Raw genomic sequence first — 19,137 nt, 5'->3', positions numbered from 1 at the left:
CCATTACCTGTTGGGAGAGAACGAATGACCCTGTCTTGGTCTTGAATTGGACACCCCTAAAGGGATGTCAGACCGCTGCATGATGTAGCTTCTGCGGGCCAGGACCTCCGCGTCTAGTCAGCGCTAAGCTTCTCCTCTCCCTATCTAGCGTTGATATGAGTTTTTTATACCCTAAAGATAGCCTCTGGGTTCCCTACACAATCGATCAGTTGCCAGTTCGAATGCAGATGAGCCTAGAACAATACCTTTGAATATGCAAAGCAGTTCTTTCGCCCTAGGATGAAGATGGCCATGGCCTTTTACACAGTGTGTTCATGCTGTTCTGTACGTCATGTGCAGGGACTTTTCTAAGAATCCTCATGCATAATAAATGAGGCTAGTTTCCAAGAAACTGATTGATTTAGATCAGTGCTAGAAACGTTATGCAGGGCAAGGTAGGACAAATGTAGGTAAAAGGTTGTGTAGCTACCTAGTCCTAGATTGGGGTACAATGGAGTATAGAACACCTACTCCTCATCTGTCGGTTGATGAGGTCAACCAATGCTAAAATATGCTTTATAAAAGCAGAAAAAGTGCTATAGAATTGGTTATAAAAACATATAAAAACATGGTATATGTTAAAAACAATACTATAAAAAGCTCTATTAGTCTAGAAAGATTCAATATATGATTAGACCGACTGAGCATGCTGAAAGCCATGGTGCTCCATGAGAGCAGGAAAGTTAAAAACAAAATGATGTTTTTGAATTCCAATTTGGCTTGTTTTGGAAAAAGGACGAATTGTTCCCATCACAAGGAGAGCTAAATATTTGTGTCCTGTGTGGGAGACGCAACATCACTGTTTCTTGCATCTGCAGACGACGGTCCCTGTAACACCTCTTGTATCAGGTCAATGGAGCAAAGGTGATCATCTTCCAGTCCCACAGCAGCTGCTGAGGGAACACTTTATACCTCTGTGCTTGTTGCAGAGCCTCTGTCCGGTCCAAAAGGTAATTGGTCCAATTTTTCAATGTGCTGCATTATATATTTTGTATCTCTCTCTGCCGGTCTTTTGTTTGTTCCAGACGAGCAGATAAGACGGCTGGTGACCATTAAAAGTGGTGAGGCCTAATCCTTGGCTTGCATTCCAGGGAGCAAGACTGACCCACTTACTTTTAGGATTCCAGGGGGTTTGCTCACACTCACTTGCACCCAGATTCAGTCTCGATCTCTCACTTGGGCTTTTACTCTTATTTACACTTGCAGTTTCACTGACCTCTGCATGCTCATTCATTCCTACTCTGGCCCACTCAGTCTCACTCATTCGCAGCTACTTGCACTCAATCCCACTCACTCTAAGGCCTTCTGATTGACTCAGCCTCACTTTGACTCACTCAGTCTCACTCATTCCCGCTCAGTCTTACTCATTCTCACCTAGTTTCCCTGAGTCTCTCCATAACTCACTCGACCTAACCTTATTCACTCAGTCCGACTCATTCTGATTCAATCTCACAGTTTCACTTATTCTAACGTAGTCCCACTTAGTCTTACTCATTCACAGTCATTCTCACTCATTGGTACTGATTCGCTCAGTTATACTCATTCTGATTAACTTAATATCACTGACTCACTCATACTCGGACCCGCTCATTCTGACTCAAAACGGCCTCGGACAAAATCATTCTCACTCAGTCTCACACTGACTCACTCAGTCTCACTCGTTCTCTGACTCACTCAGACTTGACTCACTCAGTCTCACACAGTAACATTCAGTTTCACTCCCTGTCATTCTCTTGTACTCATTCATTCTCAGTTGTATTCACTCTTCCTATTGCCCTCACTTTGAATCACTCCTTCACAGACACTCTCACTTTTACTCACACAGACATGCTCACATATACACACACACTCACATACATACCCAGTATTTAAAAGCATTTTTTACTTACCTTGCTTCCTTTGCAAGTCCTGTTTCGACAACTGCTACTTCTTTCGTCTTCAGACACTTCAAACGGAAACCTCAAACCTGCGCAGTCGCAGATTTGATGTTTTAGTCTCTGCTCATTCACCCCACCCTTTCCCAACTCTGTGACTAGTTGGGAAAGGGTGGGGTGACAGGCTGATTGGTATGTAGCCAGGGACACTGTAGAGTTTAACCCTTTCACTCCTAGGCCTTTCCCCCTGTGCTAAGCCTTTTTTTTGGGGCTATTTGGGGTGGTTCATGCTTAGGTCCCAGTAAAATTTTGTCCACATAAGGTATCACACCAAATTTTCTTCCAACATAATGGGGATTTCAAAGGTAGCTAGGGTTTGGAGGGGACCCAGAAATTAGCCAAATACAGCAAATTTTGTTTTTTTTGTAGGAAAAATGGGGGGGGGGGGGGGGGGGAAGTGCTGTAGAAGAAAATGTCTGTTATTTTCTCTGCAAATGGTATTAACTCACAAGTTACTACTTGTGTAACGATATATCTGTAAGAGACATTAGTTAGTGATAGATTCCTTACCTTAGAATATCCCCAGGTGTCAGACTGGATCCGTAAATTTTTGCGTAGCAGTACCCTTGCTCGTCGGTAGGCGTCGTCTGCGGCTCCGCGTCCGTCGTCGCCGTTGTGGGCGCCGTGATGACGTCGTCGGAGTACTTAGAAGCCGCCTCCGCGTGCTGACGTCAGTTCTTAGACACAGCTTTTCTGCGCCAGAAGCGCTGAGCCATGTTAAAAACCAACACTGGTGCCATTGAAACTAGGGCCCTGAAAGGGGGTAACCCTAACCCTAGATATTGGTTCGCAGAACGGGGAGGATGGGTGGGTCGGTAAGGAATCTCTCACTAACTAATGTCTCTTACAGATATATCGTTACACAAGTAGTAACTTGTGCATCTGAAAGAGACACGTTAGTATTAGATTCCTTACCTTAGAATAGATACCCCAGCAATACCAACCCCGGTGGTGGGTCTGCGAACCAATAATCACACCAGAAAGTCCTGGAGGACAGAACGGCCAAAGAAGCCATCCCTCCGGACTTGGTTGTCCAGGCAGTAGTGTCTTGCAAACATGTGCAGCGAGGCCCACGTAGCTGCCTGACGGATGTCTTGTAAGGGCACTCCCCGGCCCAGGGCAGTTGTAGTCGCCGTGGCTCGGGTGGAATGAGCCCGCAATCCAACAGGGGGCTCCTTTTTAGCCAAGGAGTAACATGCCTGGATACACAAGATGATCCACCGGGAGATGGTCCTCTTGTGCACCGCTTTCCCCTTCTTAGCGCCCACGTAACCAACAAAGAGTTGGTCATCCACCCGGAACTGGCGTGTGCGATCCAAATCGAATGAGAGCGCACGTTTTGGGTCCAGACGGTGGAGCCGCTCTTCCTCTTTAGAGGGATGCGGTGGCGGGAAGAAGGTTGGCAAGGTGATAGACTGCCCGATGTGGAAGGCTGTGACAACCTTGGGCAGGAAAGATGGCTTAGTACGCAACACAACCTTGTCCGGATGGACAGAAAGGAAAGGAGGGGTACAAGAAAGGGCCTGGAGCTCACTCACTCTCCTGGCAGAGGTGATGGCAACCAGGAAAGCAGTCTTCAAAGTAAGAAGGCGGAGAGTACAGTTGTGAAGTGGCTCAAAGGGAGCGCACATCAGGAACGTAAGAACAAGGTTCAAGTCCCACTGAGGCATCACAAACGGGACAGGAGGAAACGTGTGTGTGATGCCCTTAAGAAAACGATTTACAATAGGGGACTTGAACAAAGAAGGTTGATCAGGCAGCCTTAGAAAGGCTGAAAGGGCAGAAAGGTAGCCCTTGATAGTGCCCAGAGCAGAGCCCTGCTGGGCAAGAGAAAGAAGGAAGAGAAGAACCTCAGAGAGAGGGGCAGCAAGAGGATCCACAGCCTTTTCTGTGCACCATACCACAAATCTGTTCCACCTGCAGGCGTATACCGACTTTGTGGAGGGACGCCTGGCTGCCAGAATGACGTTACAGACTTCAGGAGGCAAGTCAAATGGCCTCAACTGTCGCCGCTCAATCTCCAAGCACGGAGGTGGAGACTGGACAGGTTCAGGTGGAGGACCGTCCCCTGCTGCTGCGACAGAAGGTCCTCCTGAAGAGGCAGACGAACCGGGGGATCGACTGACATACTGAGTAGCTCTGGATACCAGTACCTTCGTGCCCAGTCCGGAGCCACAAGGATGACTTGTGCCCGGTCGCGCTTGATCTTCTTCAGCACTCTGGGCAGAAGTGGTATAGGCGGAAAGGCGTACAACAGACCGCAACTCCACTCGCAACGAAAAGCGTCCCCGAGCGAGTGCCGCCTTGGAAATTCCAACGCGCAGAACTGATGACATTGCGCGTTCTCTTCGGTGGCGAATAGATCTAACCAAGGCTCTCCCCATCGCTGAAAGAGGCCTTGCGCCACGTCCGAGTTCAGACGCCATTCGTGATCCATCGGCACCGACGGCTGAGCTCGTCCGCCCTGGCGTTCAGAGAACCTGCCAGGTGTTGAGCCACCAGGGTCACGCCCTGGCGTTCCAGCCACTGCCAGGGGCGCAGAGCCTCCTGGCAAAGGGTCCACGACCCCACCCGCCTTGTTTGTTGCAGTACCACATGGCGGTGGTGTTGTCCGTGAACACCTGAACTACACTCCCCCGGACAGAGGGGAGGAATGCTTTCAGTGCTAGACGAATCGCCCGCAACTCCAAAAGGTTGATGTGGAGCCGGGCCTCCGCCGGAGACCAGAGGTCTCTGAAGTCCGCCTCTCCCATGTGGCCTCCCGAGCCCTGGAGGGACGCGTCCGTCACAACTACGTGCTCCGGTTGGGGGAGGGAGAGGCATCTGCCGCTGACCCAATCGCGGTCCGTGAGCCACCACTGCAGCTGTCTCACAGTGCCCTCCGAGAACAGGACGTGGTCGGACAGGTTGCCCTGATGCTGGGCCCACTGAAACTTCAGGTCCCACTGCAGAGCCCGCATCCGCCACCTGGCGTGATGCACCAGTAGGATGCAGGAGGCCATCAGCCCCAGAAGTCGCAGCGTCAACCGGACCGAGACCCGGGATAAAGACTGAAATATCAGAATCAGAGCCTGAATATCCCGGACCCGCTGTTCGGGTGGATAAACCCGAAACCGCGCTGAGTCGAGAACCGCTTCGATGAAGAGGAGCTTCTGAGAGGGGCACAGGTGTGACTTTGGCACATTGATGGAGAACCCCAGCTGGTGCAGGAGATCTGCCGTAGTCTGGAGGCGGCTGACGACTGTCTGGGGCGAGCCCGCCTTCAACAGCCAGTCGTCGAGGTAGGGGAAGACTGAAACCCCTAACCGGCGCAGATGAGCTGCGACCACCGCCATCACCTTTGTGAACACCCGTGGGGCGTTGGTAAGGCCGAAGGGGAGCACGGTATACTGAAAGTGCTCGTGGCCAACCGTGAACCGCAGGTAGCGCCGGCAGGACGGGGATGTGGAAATAAGCGTCCTGCAAGTCCAACGCTACCATCCAGTCTCCTGGGTCCAGGGCAGCTGAGACCTGAGCCAGAGTCAGCATTTTGAACTTCTCCTTCCGGAGGAAGCCGTTGACGTTCCGTAGGTCCAAGATAGGGCGTAGGCCCCCCTTGCCCTTCTTGGGTACCAGAAAGTAGTGGGAGTAGCAACCACACCCTACTTCTGGCCCAGGAACGCGCTCGATGGCCCCCTTGGCCAAGAGGGCCGAAACCTCCTCCTGCAGAAGTCGCAAATGATCCCCCGATACACGGGTTTTGCGGTGGCATGGCTGGAGGAGTCACCTCAAAGGGGAGGGAGTAGCCCCTTTGGATGATCTGCAGCACCCACCTGTCCGACGTGACAGTGCGCCAGTGGAGGTGGTGATGCGAACCCTGCCCCCCACTGGCGTCACATGGGCCTGAAAGCACGGACTAGGAGGGTTTTGAGGCGGATGCTGCGGGGGAAGGTGTGGACTGACCTCGCCGTTGACCCCGACCGCCGCCCCGGCGGTTTCCACGGCCGCCACCGCGTTGGGTATTACCCTGCGGAGCGTGGCTGGCAGCACGTGTGGGTACACCCCTTCCGTGGCCACGAAAGGAGTGAAAGGCAGCCGATTGCTGGCGCGGGGCAGAGAGGCCCAAGGACTTGGCCGTAGCCCTGGAGTCCTTAAAGCGCTCAAGCGCATGGTCTGCCTTGTCGCCAAAAAGGCGACGGCCATCAAACGGCATGTCCATCAGTGTGTTTTGGACATCGGCCGAAAAGTTGGCAGACCTCAACCAGGTGTGACATCTGACCGCCACTGTCGTTGCCATCGCTCTACCTAGTGAGTCGGTGGTATCCAGCCCACACCGGATAGAATATCTGGCTGCATCCCGGCCCTCCACAAGGGCTTGGCCGAGTTTAGCCCGTACCTCCAACGGACACTCTGGCAGCACTTCCGCAACCGTATCCCACAGAGAGTGGGTGTAGCGGCCCAAGAGGCATGCGGTGTTGGAAGACCGCAGTCCCAGACTAAGGGAGGAGAAGATCTTTTTACCGTACTGCTCGTACCTCTTGGATTCCCTGTCCGGCGGAGCCGACGGGAATGCGGTCTGGGAATTGGAGGCCTGGATGACCAGGCTCTCGGGGGTGGGGTGGGTGGACAGGAAACATGGGTCGCCCGGAGCCGGGTGGTGGCGTCTGGCCACGTTCCTATCTACGGGCGAACCCGTACCGGGCTTGGACCAAGTGCCCAAAAGAACGTCGGTTAAGGCCTCGTTAAACGGCAGCAGAGGCTCGGCTGAGCATGACTGTGGCTTAAGGACCTCAGTGAGGAGGTTAGTCCTCACGGCCGCAACGGGGAGCTCAAGGCCCAAGGCCTAGGCCGCCCTCATCAACACCACACTATAGGTTGCCCCCTCCTCCGTAGCCACGGTAGGAGGTGAGACAAAGCCAGTGTCTGGCGAAGTGCCAATACCACTGGCCTCCCCAAGTTCACCTGCCGAGTTCTCATGAGACTGGCATTCACGTGCCAGAGGGTCCTCAGACCCCTCCCAATCCTCTTCATCACCCATCTCCTGGTACTCAGGGTTAGAATATGATGGGGCTGGTTCATGGAATGTAAACTCTCCGAACGGCGTCTGAAGCGGGTGGAGGGAGGCCTCGGGGACGGCACCGCCCGAGAACGGCGCCGGGGGTGACACCTGTGGAGTCGGCGCCGGGGAGGTCGTTAAGTCCACCGGCGACGACCCGGATCCGGAGCCGGATCCAGCGGGGCCCTGCGGCGCCGGGCCCGAAGGCGTCGGAGCCGAAGCCCCTGACCCGCTAGGACCCCCAGACGGGTCCGCTGGGCCCGAAGGCGCCGCGGAGCCCGTCGGAGGAGAGAGGGACCTCATGGCCATGAGGAACCACTCGATCTCCTCCGGCGTCGCGTTAGGCCCAGGGACCGGAGGGTATGAGGCCGGACGCGGCACCTGCGACTCCGACGGAGCCACGTGGGGGGTGCCACCTGAAACCTCGGCCGCGTTGCGCGAGCGTCGGGGGGTGTCAGAAGAGCGATGACGTCTCTTCGACTTATTGTGCTTACCTGACGACTTCGACCCTGAGGAGTGATATCGACTCCCGGAGCTATGATGGCTCCGCTCCCGCGACCGGTCTCTCGACCTCCGTCCGGACCGGGACCTCTCTAGGCGCGGGGCCGACTGCCGGAGTTCGAGCCGCTTACGGGACCGCTCCCGTCTAGCCTTCGAAGTCAAGGCCCGGCATTCGGAACAGGTCTTGTCGTCGTGGTCGACGCCGAGACAGTGGAGACACCGACGGTGAGGGTCGGTGACCGACATCAGCCAGTCGCAATCCTCACAGGGCTTAAAACCTGGCATCCCTACCGGCACCGTTCGGAGTCGAAGGCTTCGAAAAAGAATGATCAAAAGATCAAAAAGTTTTAGTCAAAAAGTGACTACGGTACCACTTTGTCCGGATCTGCGCTGCTGGCTTTGTGTGCTTTCAACCTCCTTCCAGTTAGTGGTAGAAATGGGTGTGAAAGCAATAATGGATCCTGGAAACCTATACATGTCTTAAAAGTAGACACAATGCTGAATTCAGCAAGGGGTCATGTGTGTAGATCCTTTAATGTTTTTTTTAAATAGAAACTAACAGTTGAAAATAAGAAAAATTAAAAATGAGTTGAACAAAACAGCCATTTGAGCCAACGTTTTCACTTGTAACTTCTTTTAAGTATGAAAGATTTTTTAATGCAATTTGCCTTTACATCCACTGGAACCTTCTTGTTATGGGGATACATAAGACTTGTAGGTTCACCAAGAACACGAGGAACCTAGAGCTAATAACTGAACTGCTTCTTGCAATGGTTTTCATTGTGTACCAGGTATATAGCAATTCATTTGGTAAAATAGAAGGAGTGAAAAATAGGTATCAAGGAAACCTATGTATTTCCGAAATGGGAACAAAATATAGAGTTTAGAAACAGTAGCTATTTGTACGTCTCTGAAATTGTGGGTACCCATACTTGCATGTGATTATAGGACATTTTTCAAAGTGACTTCTTTTTTACACATTGTCTTAAATTTGGAAGGCTGCAATGCAAAGAAAGTTAATTGGTAATAACTCTTGTTCTACCATTCTTTGTTCCCCTAAGTCTCCCGCTAAAAATTGTACTTCACTAGTGTGGGTAGGCCTAGTGCTTGCAAGAGGATACTGCCCAACACGCAACGTGGACACCCCACATTTTTGCAGTGAAAACAGACCCTTACTTTGTTGCAAAATGCATAGCTCTGGATTTTGAACCCTTGTTCAGCTGGCACCTAGGGAGACTTAGCAAACCTATACATTTTTGAAAACTAGACCCCCAGAGGAATCCAGGATGGGTTGATTTGAGTGGCTCTCACCAGGTTCTGTTACCCAGAATCCGTTGCAAATCTCGAAGTTTATAATAAGAAAGGAAACATTTTCATCACATTTTTGTGATGGAAAGTTCTGGAATATGCGTGGATCCACAAAATTCCACCCACCCCACATTCCCCAAAGCCTTCTGATAAGAATGGTACCTCACTTGTGTCGGTAGGCTTAGTGCCCGCGGCAGGGAAGGGCCCAAAAGGTATTGTGGAGGCCTCAAAATTACCTATGTTACCTTTGTTTAATATACCGCACAAATCACTTGGGGGCATCTCGGCGCTGTTACGGAAACAAGTATCAGTGGAGGGGGAAATGATTCAGACTAGATGAGATTTGAGTAGTTTTCTGAATTTACAGTAGTTCGAACAAGAGTGAACATGAAGTGGAAGCTTATTCCAGTAATGGGGAATGAGGTGAGGAAAAGCCTTTCCTCTGCTGTGAGTCAGGCAAATGCGAGGAACGCACAGTAAGGCTTTATAGCGAGATATTAGGCTACTGCCCGGTGTGTATGCTTTAATTTTTTGTTGCAGATATAATGGGCATTTCACTTTTAGGGCATTATAGGTAAGGCAGCATAGCTTACCTATCACAAAACAACCTGGTTTTGCAAGGGGGGTCATCAGCGTTTGTGTATCCCCGCATATTCCAGAACTTTTCATCAGAGAAATGTCAGGAATATACATATATGTTGTTTAGAAAGTTTGAGGTTTGCAAGGGATTCTGTCACCCCCTCCTCGATTGCCCAGGGTGCTTAGTTTAAAAAAATGTGTAGGTTTGCTGGGTTTCCTAGGTGCCGGCAGAGCTAGGGTTCAAAATCCACAGCTAGGCACTTTGAAAAAAAGAGGTCCGTTTTCATTGTAAAAATGTGGTGTGTCCACGTTGCGTTCTGGCATGTTTCCTGGCGCGGGCACTAGACCTACCCACACTAGTAAGGTACCATTTTTATCTGAAGACTTTGGCGAATGCGGGGTGAGTGGAATTTTGAGGGTCCGTGCAGATTCCAGAGCCTTCTTTAAAGAAATGTGAGGAAATGTGTTTTTTGCCAAAGTTTGAAGTTTGCAAGGGATTCTGGGTAACAGAACCTGGTGAGAACCAAACAAGTCACCCATCCTGGATTCCCTGGGTGTCTAGTTTTAAAAAATGTAAATGGGATCTGGGAGCATTGGTATGCCCATTATGGGCTGCCCCCACCCCTATGTATAAAAAGCCAGCGTAATCCCTGGTGCCTAGTGGGCTGTGTGCTACCCGGATGGCATATCAGGGGCCATGGCCACACCTGACTCCTGGGGTGGCAGAAAGGCTGTGGCAATTATTTTGGGGTGGGGGTACTGGCATGCCTGGTGCCAGTGGGTTGCTGTTACCCCACCCGGGGCGGAGAAGGGGCTAATGCCCCCATCTGCCTCCGGGGGGGGGGGGGCAGAAAGGCTGTAGTTTTTTTGGGGGGTGGAGGCATTGGCATGCCCATTTTGGCCAGCCCCCACCACCTACCTATTAAAAAACAATCTCTGGTGCCTAGTAGGCTTTCTGCCCCCCCCCACCATCTGCTTCCTGGGGGAGGGGGGCAGAAAGACTGGCATTTTTTTTGGGGGGGTGAGAGCATTGGCATACCTATTCTGAGCAACCCCCACCCCTAAACTTTGAGGAACAAAAATTCCTGGTGCCTGGGGGACGTTGCCCCATCTGCCTCCTGGGGGGGGTGCGGGTGCAGAAGGACTTTGGTCTTTATTGGGAGGAACGGCTGCCCCCACCCCTAGCCTAAAAAAATGGAATCCCTGGCGTCTAGGGTGCTTTCTGTCCCCGCTGCCAGTTTTAGTGGGGTAAGCAAAGGCCGATCCCCCTCTCCTGGTGCCTAGTGGGTAGATCCCTGCTTGGGGATCACCCTCCTGGTGCTATCCCCAAGCAAGGATTCACTAGGGAAGGGTATCGATGGAAAGGGGAGATTATCCCCTTTCCATTGATACCTCTCCCATGTAATTCGGTGCTCGGGGGCTGAGATAGCCCCACGAGCACCGAAACAATAAAAATGAAACTTAAGTTTCCTTTTTAATGTATTGAAATGAACGCGCCATGCGCGCGATCGTCATTACACTGAAAAAAAAAGCCTCAGGAGGTTGGTGAAGCTCTTCCCCACCTCCCGAGGCAAAAAAAAGGAAATCCCTCTGCTGTCTGCAGCAGAAGGATTTTTTTGCACCTCTGCACACTGGTGCTCATGACAGAACCATTCCGTCATGAGCACCGAAGGGGTTCAGCCTGCAATGCCCATGGCTAACTTTAGCTGTGATACTTTACCACGTCACAGATTGAGAAGCACTGAGGCATGCCAGCAACCCGAGGCCAGGGCTAGGGGTTTCACCAGTCCTGGATAATTTTGGATGGCTTTTTAGGGCACCTTTGTACGCTTGCACCAGACATCAAACATTCTCACTAGTTGAGTGGTCTTAGGCTGCTGCTGGACAGCATTCTCTTTTTATACAAAGAGTGAGTAAAATGTTATCATTCATTCTTGATATAACTGGGGGTGACGTAGCCCTGAAGCCCTAATGGGAAAACCGCCACTGACTGTCTGTCTCACCATAATTAGATTGGCTGGCATGTGTACATAAACGTCTGACATCTGATGTACAACCTTGTGTTGCAGTACATAATAAGGTATTGGTTTCTCAGTCTTTCTATCTCTTCTTGTTCCTCACACCTGTACAGGTTAGTTTCTGTTAATAATTTATATACAAAACATAGTCAACCAACAATTATACCAATTAAAGGTGGGGGGATATAAAAGAAACAAAGAACATAGGTGAAATTTAGGAAAGAGGAGACAACATAAGAAAGTTACATTAATAACAGAATATAAACAAGCATTGTAAGATTCAATTTACTAAAACAGGCAAAGAACATTAAGTAAATAGACCACTACATCTAGTAAATAAGTTTAGAATTCAAGCATGGATCAAATTGTATTGCAGTGAAAGAAGAGTGTAACACCAAAGCAAGGTTGGTGGACTAATGCATCCTTTGAAGGGACCGTCGTTTGACCTCATGGTCACTGGTTCAATTCCTGGCGGATCCACTCAGTCTTTCATCCTTCCTCAGGTCAATAAAATGAGTACTATTGAGTTGGGTAACAATAAACATCCGTTATTCACCGCCAAGATGCCCCTTTGGGGGTGAACGTGCTCTTTACAAATACACATGTTATTTTAAAGACCAGGAAGCACCAGATTTGGGGCAATGAGATTGGTAGGATAAAGTCCTTTTCATACTTGGGAGTTCAGTTTGATGATTAAGGCATTGTGCTTTGCCCATATTTGTAATTTTTATGCTGCTCTTTGAGATAAGTTAATCTTACCTTTGTTAAGAAATATGAATGTTACACATGCCAGGACAGCACTGCCCCTTTTTACAAATGTTCTTCTGAGCATAGCTGTTATTTTATTGCCCATGTTTTATCTGCCTCTCTGGGGAAAAGGCATTTAATGGATGTTTCAGTGTCTTATTTGTATGTGCTTCTATGGCCTATGATTAGATCAAAATACATTTATTTTGATGAGGATGATGAAATGCAGCTCAAATGTCTTTTTGCATCACATATTCATCAACATTATACTTCTGTTTAATTGTGAGTTATACGATGTCACCTGGATTTGCTATGGTCCAGCATTTGCTTTTGCACCATCTCTTAGTGCTGTTGATGTCTTACATTGTGCTATGTACGTTTACCTCTATGGAGCTGCTCCCTGGGCAGGGATGCCTGGTCTTTCAATTTGTGTCACCGAACTGATGTGTTAATCTTTGTTTTCGTTGTGCTATTCACATTGTTAAGTTGTTTCCTAGTGACCGAGCACATACAATCCAACAGAATTAGATTTGAACAATTTTTTTTCTGTTATTAAATTAACAAAAATACATGTGAACTTAATGTTTATCTTTCATTCGCAGAGAATAACTTGCCCGAAACGCTGAACAATTTTGGTCTGTGGGAGGATGGTAAAGGAGAAGATGAGCTGTCGCCTGAAGAAATTCAAATGGTAATCTTTAGAATTGAACTTTCTACTTCTGCGAGTCTAATGAAATGTATTTTTTTTTGTTTATTTTGCTTGTATTTACGTCGATCCTGTGCAGTCGGAATTGCCAGATCACCCATGTGCACAGGTCGGATTGTGGTATCAAGGCCTTGTCCATCTGATGCCAAGGCTGGATGTTCCTGGTCATAGTGATCAAGTCCAGGAGGCATGTGCAAGTCATATTAAGCAGTTTACATGGTAGGTCGATCAAAGGAGTTCGAATAGGTGTCTCTTAGGTTTTCCTCTACTCTGCATCAGTGATCAGCCCAGCCAGATTTTATTTGGCAGTTATTTCAGGGATCAGGGGCTGCCACATACAAACTTTGGTAACCCTCATGGTGCATCTGTTTCTGGGAGTGACCAGAAGACTCCCTTCTGGGCACAATTTGCATATTAAGGTATGTTAGACCTGGCACCAATGGCGTGGGTCTCCCTTCCATTTTTTGCTGCTGCCTCTTAGGTTTTTGCTGGTTTTTGATGCTTTTGCGCACTGTGCCACTGCTATTCAGTGCCACAGTGCAAGTGCTCCCTATAGTAAACTGATGTATGGATTAGTGACTCCATGATTGGCTTGTTTGGTTTACTTGTCAGACCCTAGTACAGTGCACTGCTTGCGCCCAGGGCTTGTAAATCCAATGCTGCTGGTGGGCTTGCAGCACTGATTGTGCCACCCACAGAAGCAGCTTGTAAAGTGTGTCTCAGGCCTGCCATTGCAGAGCCTGTGTGCAGTCAGGTACTGCCATGTTGACTTGGCAAGTGTACCCACTTGCCAGTCCCTAAACCTTCCCTTTTCTAAATATTAGTCACCCCTAAGGTAGGCCCAAGGGCAGGGTGCATTGTAGGTAAAAGGTAGGACATGCCCTGATGTGTGTGGCATGTCCTGGTAGTGAATTACAACCATTTTCGTTTTTCACTATTGCAAGGCTACCTGTTCCCCATAGGCCAGAATGGGCAGTTTGATTATAACATCTTATAATCCTAACTGACTCAGGGAACATGGTAGAAAAACAAATTTAGTATGCCTGAACTCAGAATGATAAAATACATCTTTTAGTGAAGTTGGTTTTAACATTCCTAGTTTGAAAATACCACTTTTAGAAAGTAGGCATTTTCTTGCCTAACTGTCCAAGCCTGCCTCTGCTAGGTTGTGTATTCCTTGTCTGGTTTTTGAGTGACAGGGGCTGGGGGGCTCCAGGAGACCGGGTGAGTCAGCACAGGGCTGAATAGGCCGATCTGCTTTTAGAAGTGGTGTGAGGAGTTGTAACTGGGCCTGAATAGGGCTGTGCCTGCCTTCCACAATGCTGGCTCCACCTCCTGTGATGTGTTTGATGACCCTGGCCCACACTGTCGAAGGAAAGAAGGAGTCCTGTAAACAAAGTGCTCCAGGACTGAACAGAACTGGTTTGGACTAGGTACAGACACTCTCTGCCTTCAGAGACAAAGGGTTTTGGTGTATAAAAAGGGGGACCCAGACCCCAGAACTTTAGATCACTTCTGGGAATCAAGACAAACCTTTGCTGAGAAGAACCAGGAAACTGAAGGAGGAGACTACCCCTGTGCTGTGTTTAGGGGTTGGCCTGCAGTGGTTGCTTCATTGCCAAAGAAAGGAGAAGACGACTGAGTGTACTTTTCATCAACTTGAAGAAGAATCTCCAAGGGCTTGAACTTGAGCTTGCCTCCTGAAGTCTCAGGGATACAAGACTTCACCAACCAGCTCTCCGCTGAATTCCCTTGCTGGGAATTGAAGTGCCTGCTGTTTTGCTCGGCCTTCTGAGAGACTGCGTGTCGCTGGGAGCTGGAAGCGCGACTTAACGACGAGAAGTGTGTCGCCGCCGCAGCAGTTGCTGTTGAATTGCCAAGGAAGCGTGCTGCCGCTGTCACCAGCGCATCACCGAAGCGCGTCGCATCACCGGAGAAGCGTGCTGCTGCCGCAGAGGTCGCCGTCGCATCACCGGAGAAGCGTTTCACAGGGCCTGTCGCAGCTCAGAAGATCATCGAGAAGCCGTCGGGCGTGCACGCATCGCATCAACATTGTCGCTTCGTAACCAAGACGCCATTTTGTCGTATCGTACCGGAGAAGAGTATTGCATCGAGGCGACATCCTGTCGCATTGTACCGGAGAGCAGTAAGAAACAATCGCATCACCTCCCCACACAGTAAGGAAGCGAGCCTCAACTCCCCTGCGCAGCAGTAAGGAACCGATGCATCCACTCTCCTGAGTGTAAGGAACCGACGCGTCACCTTCCCTGCGACCCTTTTGTTTATACTGCGTTACGCATCCAAGGTACATTGAGTGTAAAGTGGCGCATTTACAGCTTGAAAGAAGTGAGCTATTTCCTACCATTTTAAAGTCTATTTTTGAGTACAGTATTGTGGATTGTCGTTTGGTCTTGTGTTGAGTCTATATAAAAATGCTTATTTTTATAGTACAACCTGTGTGGTGTCCATCTGTAGTTTTGTCACTGTATTACTGTGTGTGTTCACAAATGCTTTACACACTGCCTCTGAGATTAGCCTGCCTGCTTGTGCAAAGCTACCAAGGGGGTGAGCAGAGGTTATTTTAGGAGTGTAGCCCCTTACCCTGACTAGACGCAAGGGTCCCTGTTTGGTCAAAGGTACCTACCTCTGCCAACTAGAGACCCCCAAATCGAACAGGGTATATTGAATATATATATTTTTGTGCAGTTATTTGGATTGTGTGCGTTTGATAAATTTGTGCTTGAGGCAGAGGATGGGATTCTGTCTTTAACTGGGAGCCAGTGCAGATTCCTGAGCTGGGCCCCCTTTGATTTATGTTTTCATCCACAAATCAGTCTTTCTACTGCATCCTGTACATTTTGTTGTCTTTTAAATTGGTATGCGGGTTGCCCAATGCACAAAGCAGTACAATACTTAGGTGTTGCAAAATGGGTTCCGCACATTTAGTACAGTACTCCCTGATTTTGTTTTTGGTATATTTTTTGTTTTTTTGAGCACCCACTTTTGGACTTTTTACTGTACATTAGTCTCACTAATTGTATCTCCGCCACCGTAATCACACAGTAAATGGACTACGCATATCTTATATGCTTGCAGTGTCCACCTTTAAGATGAGGCCACTGTGATGAGGCCACTGTGATGCAACTAGGGTAAGGGGCACTTGACTGGCTACACGTGAAGATGTGTGTGAGGGCTGCACATATGAGACTGCTGTCATGCGCAGGCCCTGAACTGCGCACAGGTAGCCTGGTGCATAAGGAAAGCTGCGTGGCTAGAAATTGGCTAGGGTAGACCTTATATTAGTGGCCACTCATAGTTGGATCAGTATAGTTTCCAGTTTTGTCTTCAATGACCCATTTTTGTGGAAGAAAGTTTCAACGTCAGACTTATGGCTCTGCACCACACTCTTGTTTCCTCAATAACAGTCCCGTGCACTAAAACCCCAGCACCAGACATCGCGTGGCACCTCTGTGTTCCAGATCCTGAAAAAGCAGTAACAGGCGGGGGTACACCAGGCAATGAAGTCCAAAACACTTTAGTGGTATGAAACGTCTTTATTTAAACTTTTATTGTTTCTATAAGTTAATAGCTCATACAGCTCAGCCAACGCGTCTCGTTCCCACAAGGAGAACTTCATCAGGGCTGAATAACACGAAAGCTCAGAACACTGTGTAGAAAATCGAAAATCAAAGATCCAGTGTGTTGCGCTGGATGCAAAGGGAATTCCCAGGGCCAAGTCATGCCCAGAAGCGAAAATCTGTACCTCTTGTAAGTGAGTCCGCGTCCAAGTCAGCTTGGGAGAAGGAACTTCCTACCCCCTTGGAAGTTGTGCAGTGGAAGGACATTTGTGCACGAATTGAAGTAGGTACATGCAACACACGGTTTAAAATGGTGCATTTCAACTACATACACCGCACATATATTACCTAAGTCCTGTTACATAGACCCTAATAGGATGGATGAGTGTCCTCTGTGTCAGGGCAGCCCAGCTACATTCCTCCTTTTGGCCTGGCACTGCCCCTCGGTGTGTACTTTGTGGGACCTTGTTGTTCACAGGTTTGGGTACATTGAGGACCTGACATTAGACGCAGACCCGAGCAAGTGTCTTCTGGGAAATATTAAGTAACAAAAGGGTAGGAAAATGGGGTGGAAATGTATACAATTGGCCCTACTACTGGCAAAAAGGCGTGCTGCCATCTCATGGATGGGACCCTTGGGTCATAGGGAACAGGGTTTAACGATTGATGTTAAAGAAAGGGGGGCAGCAGAAGAGATACGTCTTCGACCATGTAGGAGGGATGATAAGGCGGCAGACGATTTTCAGACTTGGGGACTGCTACTTGTGGGGGCAGGGGAGTGTTGGACCTGGCCCTTTTGGCAGGTTCACCCCGAAACTTTTTGCTTTTTCCTAGCCTGTTTCTGGAACCTGGTGTTGGTGATTTTAGGCCTTTGCGCACTTTTTCTCTGTGGTACAGTGCAAAGTGCGTGAGCTCTCTGTGTATGTGTGGTGAGTGACCTGCCCTCCCATAGGAATGAATGGGGAATATGTATGCCCATGGTAGTTCCTGATGTGTGGGGAGTGCAGGGTCGAGTTTGGTATGTGGGAACTCGTGAGATTGAATGCTGCGTAATGATATATGCGGCATGATTGTGTCTAGTGTAGAAGTGCCACTTTTAGAAGTTGGCATATTTGTGTAATTTGTGTCTGGCGTGTTATTGGCTGAGGCTGGCTGGTGAGCCTGACTCCAAGAGTCTGGGAGGGTCTGCCCCAGTGGTGAATGGAGTGTTTAGCATGCTGATGTGAGGGGAGGAGTGAGCCGGGGCCTGCTTGTGGATTGACCGTCTGGTTTGAGGGTCCTGAATGAGGCTGGGTTTTCCCCACACAGTGCTGGCTCCACCCCCTGGGGTGCGTCCGATGTCCCTAGCCTGGCCAGTGAAAGGAATTCCCTATAACCAGTTCTAGCTGGTTCTCACACTGCCTGCACCCTGCTAGACAAAGGATTTTTCTGTATAAAAAGCGCTGTGTCCCCTTACAAAATGTTCTTGTTTCTGACTTGAATCTACCAGGGGCGGGCGCTGCCCAGCCCCTGGATGCCTGGAGGACTTCTAGGGGACCCCTCTGCCTTGCCTGGTCTGATTGGGGGACTTTGCTTTGCCCTGGGATCCTTTGGACGTTCGTCCTATCCCCCCAGGACTTTGCTGGAACTTTATTTGGCTTCTGGCGCTTGAGGAGCGCTTTGCTCTTGCCCCTAGCGCCTGAGAGCGCTTTTTGCTGTAGTGCGAGCGTGTCGCCGTCACGCATTTTGCGTGAGGATTGGCAGGTGCCTACCCTGCGACTTTGCCCGTTTATTTAATTATTTTGCGAGTGCCCACCTCGCTTCTCTATTTTATTTTAATTTTGAGGGTGCCCACCCCTCCTTATTGCCACCGTTTGGTCACCGCCGCGGCCGGGCCGCAGAGAGGAAGTCAGGCACTTGTGGTCGGGACGTGGGCGGAGCCTGCGCTCGAGCCGGAAGTCCCGCCCACCGGCCGGGGAGAAGCAGCTGGCCGTGGAATGGCCGCCCGGGGCCCCGTGAGCTGTGAGGGAGCCCCGGGAAAAGAAGAGGAAGCGTGGCCTGTTGCGGGGCTCCCGTGTGCTGAGGGAGCCCCGGGAAGAGGAGGAAGCTGTCCGGCGTAAGGGAGCCCCGAGATGGACGAGCGGGAGGTCGGGAGTCCACCCCGCCTCCCGGAGCATGGCTGGGACTATGAGGAGGTCTGCAAGCCGGTGAGTGGGGCCCTGGTGTGCACGTGAAGGGAGGAGGGCGTCGGGGCACATTGCCGGTGCCCGCCCCCCCTCCAGTGGTGCTGAGTTCTTGCGGGGGGCGCTGAGAGGCCCCCGTGTGGCTCAGAGGGGGCTATATATGTTTAGAGGGGCCCGTGGGGGTCTGTGAAGCTACACAGAGCCAGCGCGCTCCAACGTGGGGGTGCCATTGTTGACTGAGCCTATGTGGCTCCACTGAGGAGACAAGTTGTTTCCTGGAGTGGCCTTATTCTAAAGGGGGCTAGAATGCTCCAACGTGATGGCACAGTGCTGTCCTGAGGGCTAGCGAGAGCCCTACCGCAGTTTCCCAGCTGCCCAGCAATTAGTGGGCAGCTGCACCGTTTAGGCGCCAAAGGGAAAGAGAGTCCCTGTGTGGGACAGAGATGGCACATGGTGCCAAGCCTGCTACAGCTGCGCAGCACTTAGTGCCAGCTGCAACGTTTAGGCCCTGTTGGTGTTCCCAGGTGCCC

The 19,137-nt window shown here is 50.2% G+C and overlaps 1 protein-coding gene across 6 annotated transcripts in view; it reads left to right on the top strand.

Annotated features, from left to right (window-relative positions):
* STX18 (syntaxin 18) overlaps window positions 1-19,137 on the top strand; it is an 897,615-nt gene that overhangs the window by 336,431 nt on the left and 542,047 nt on the right. For all 6 annotated transcript variants that reach the window (XM_078686654.1, XM_078686620.1, XM_078686645.1 and 3 more), the window contains one exon: window positions 12,764-12,852. In XM_078686654.1, the coding sequence (XP_078542780.1) occupies window positions 12,764-12,852 (89 nt within the window). The remainder of the gene's footprint in view (window positions 1-12,763; window positions 12,853-19,137) is intronic.

The sequence above is a fragment of the Lissotriton helveticus genome, chromosome 1_1, assembly GCF_964261635.1.
Source record: "Lissotriton helveticus chromosome 1_1, aLisHel1.1, whole genome shotgun sequence".
Taxonomy (NCBI): Eukaryota; Metazoa; Chordata; class Amphibia; order Caudata; family Salamandridae; genus Lissotriton; species Lissotriton helveticus.
Note: the sequence above shows the minus strand (reverse complement) of the source record. Positions and strands in the feature narration are given on the sequence as shown.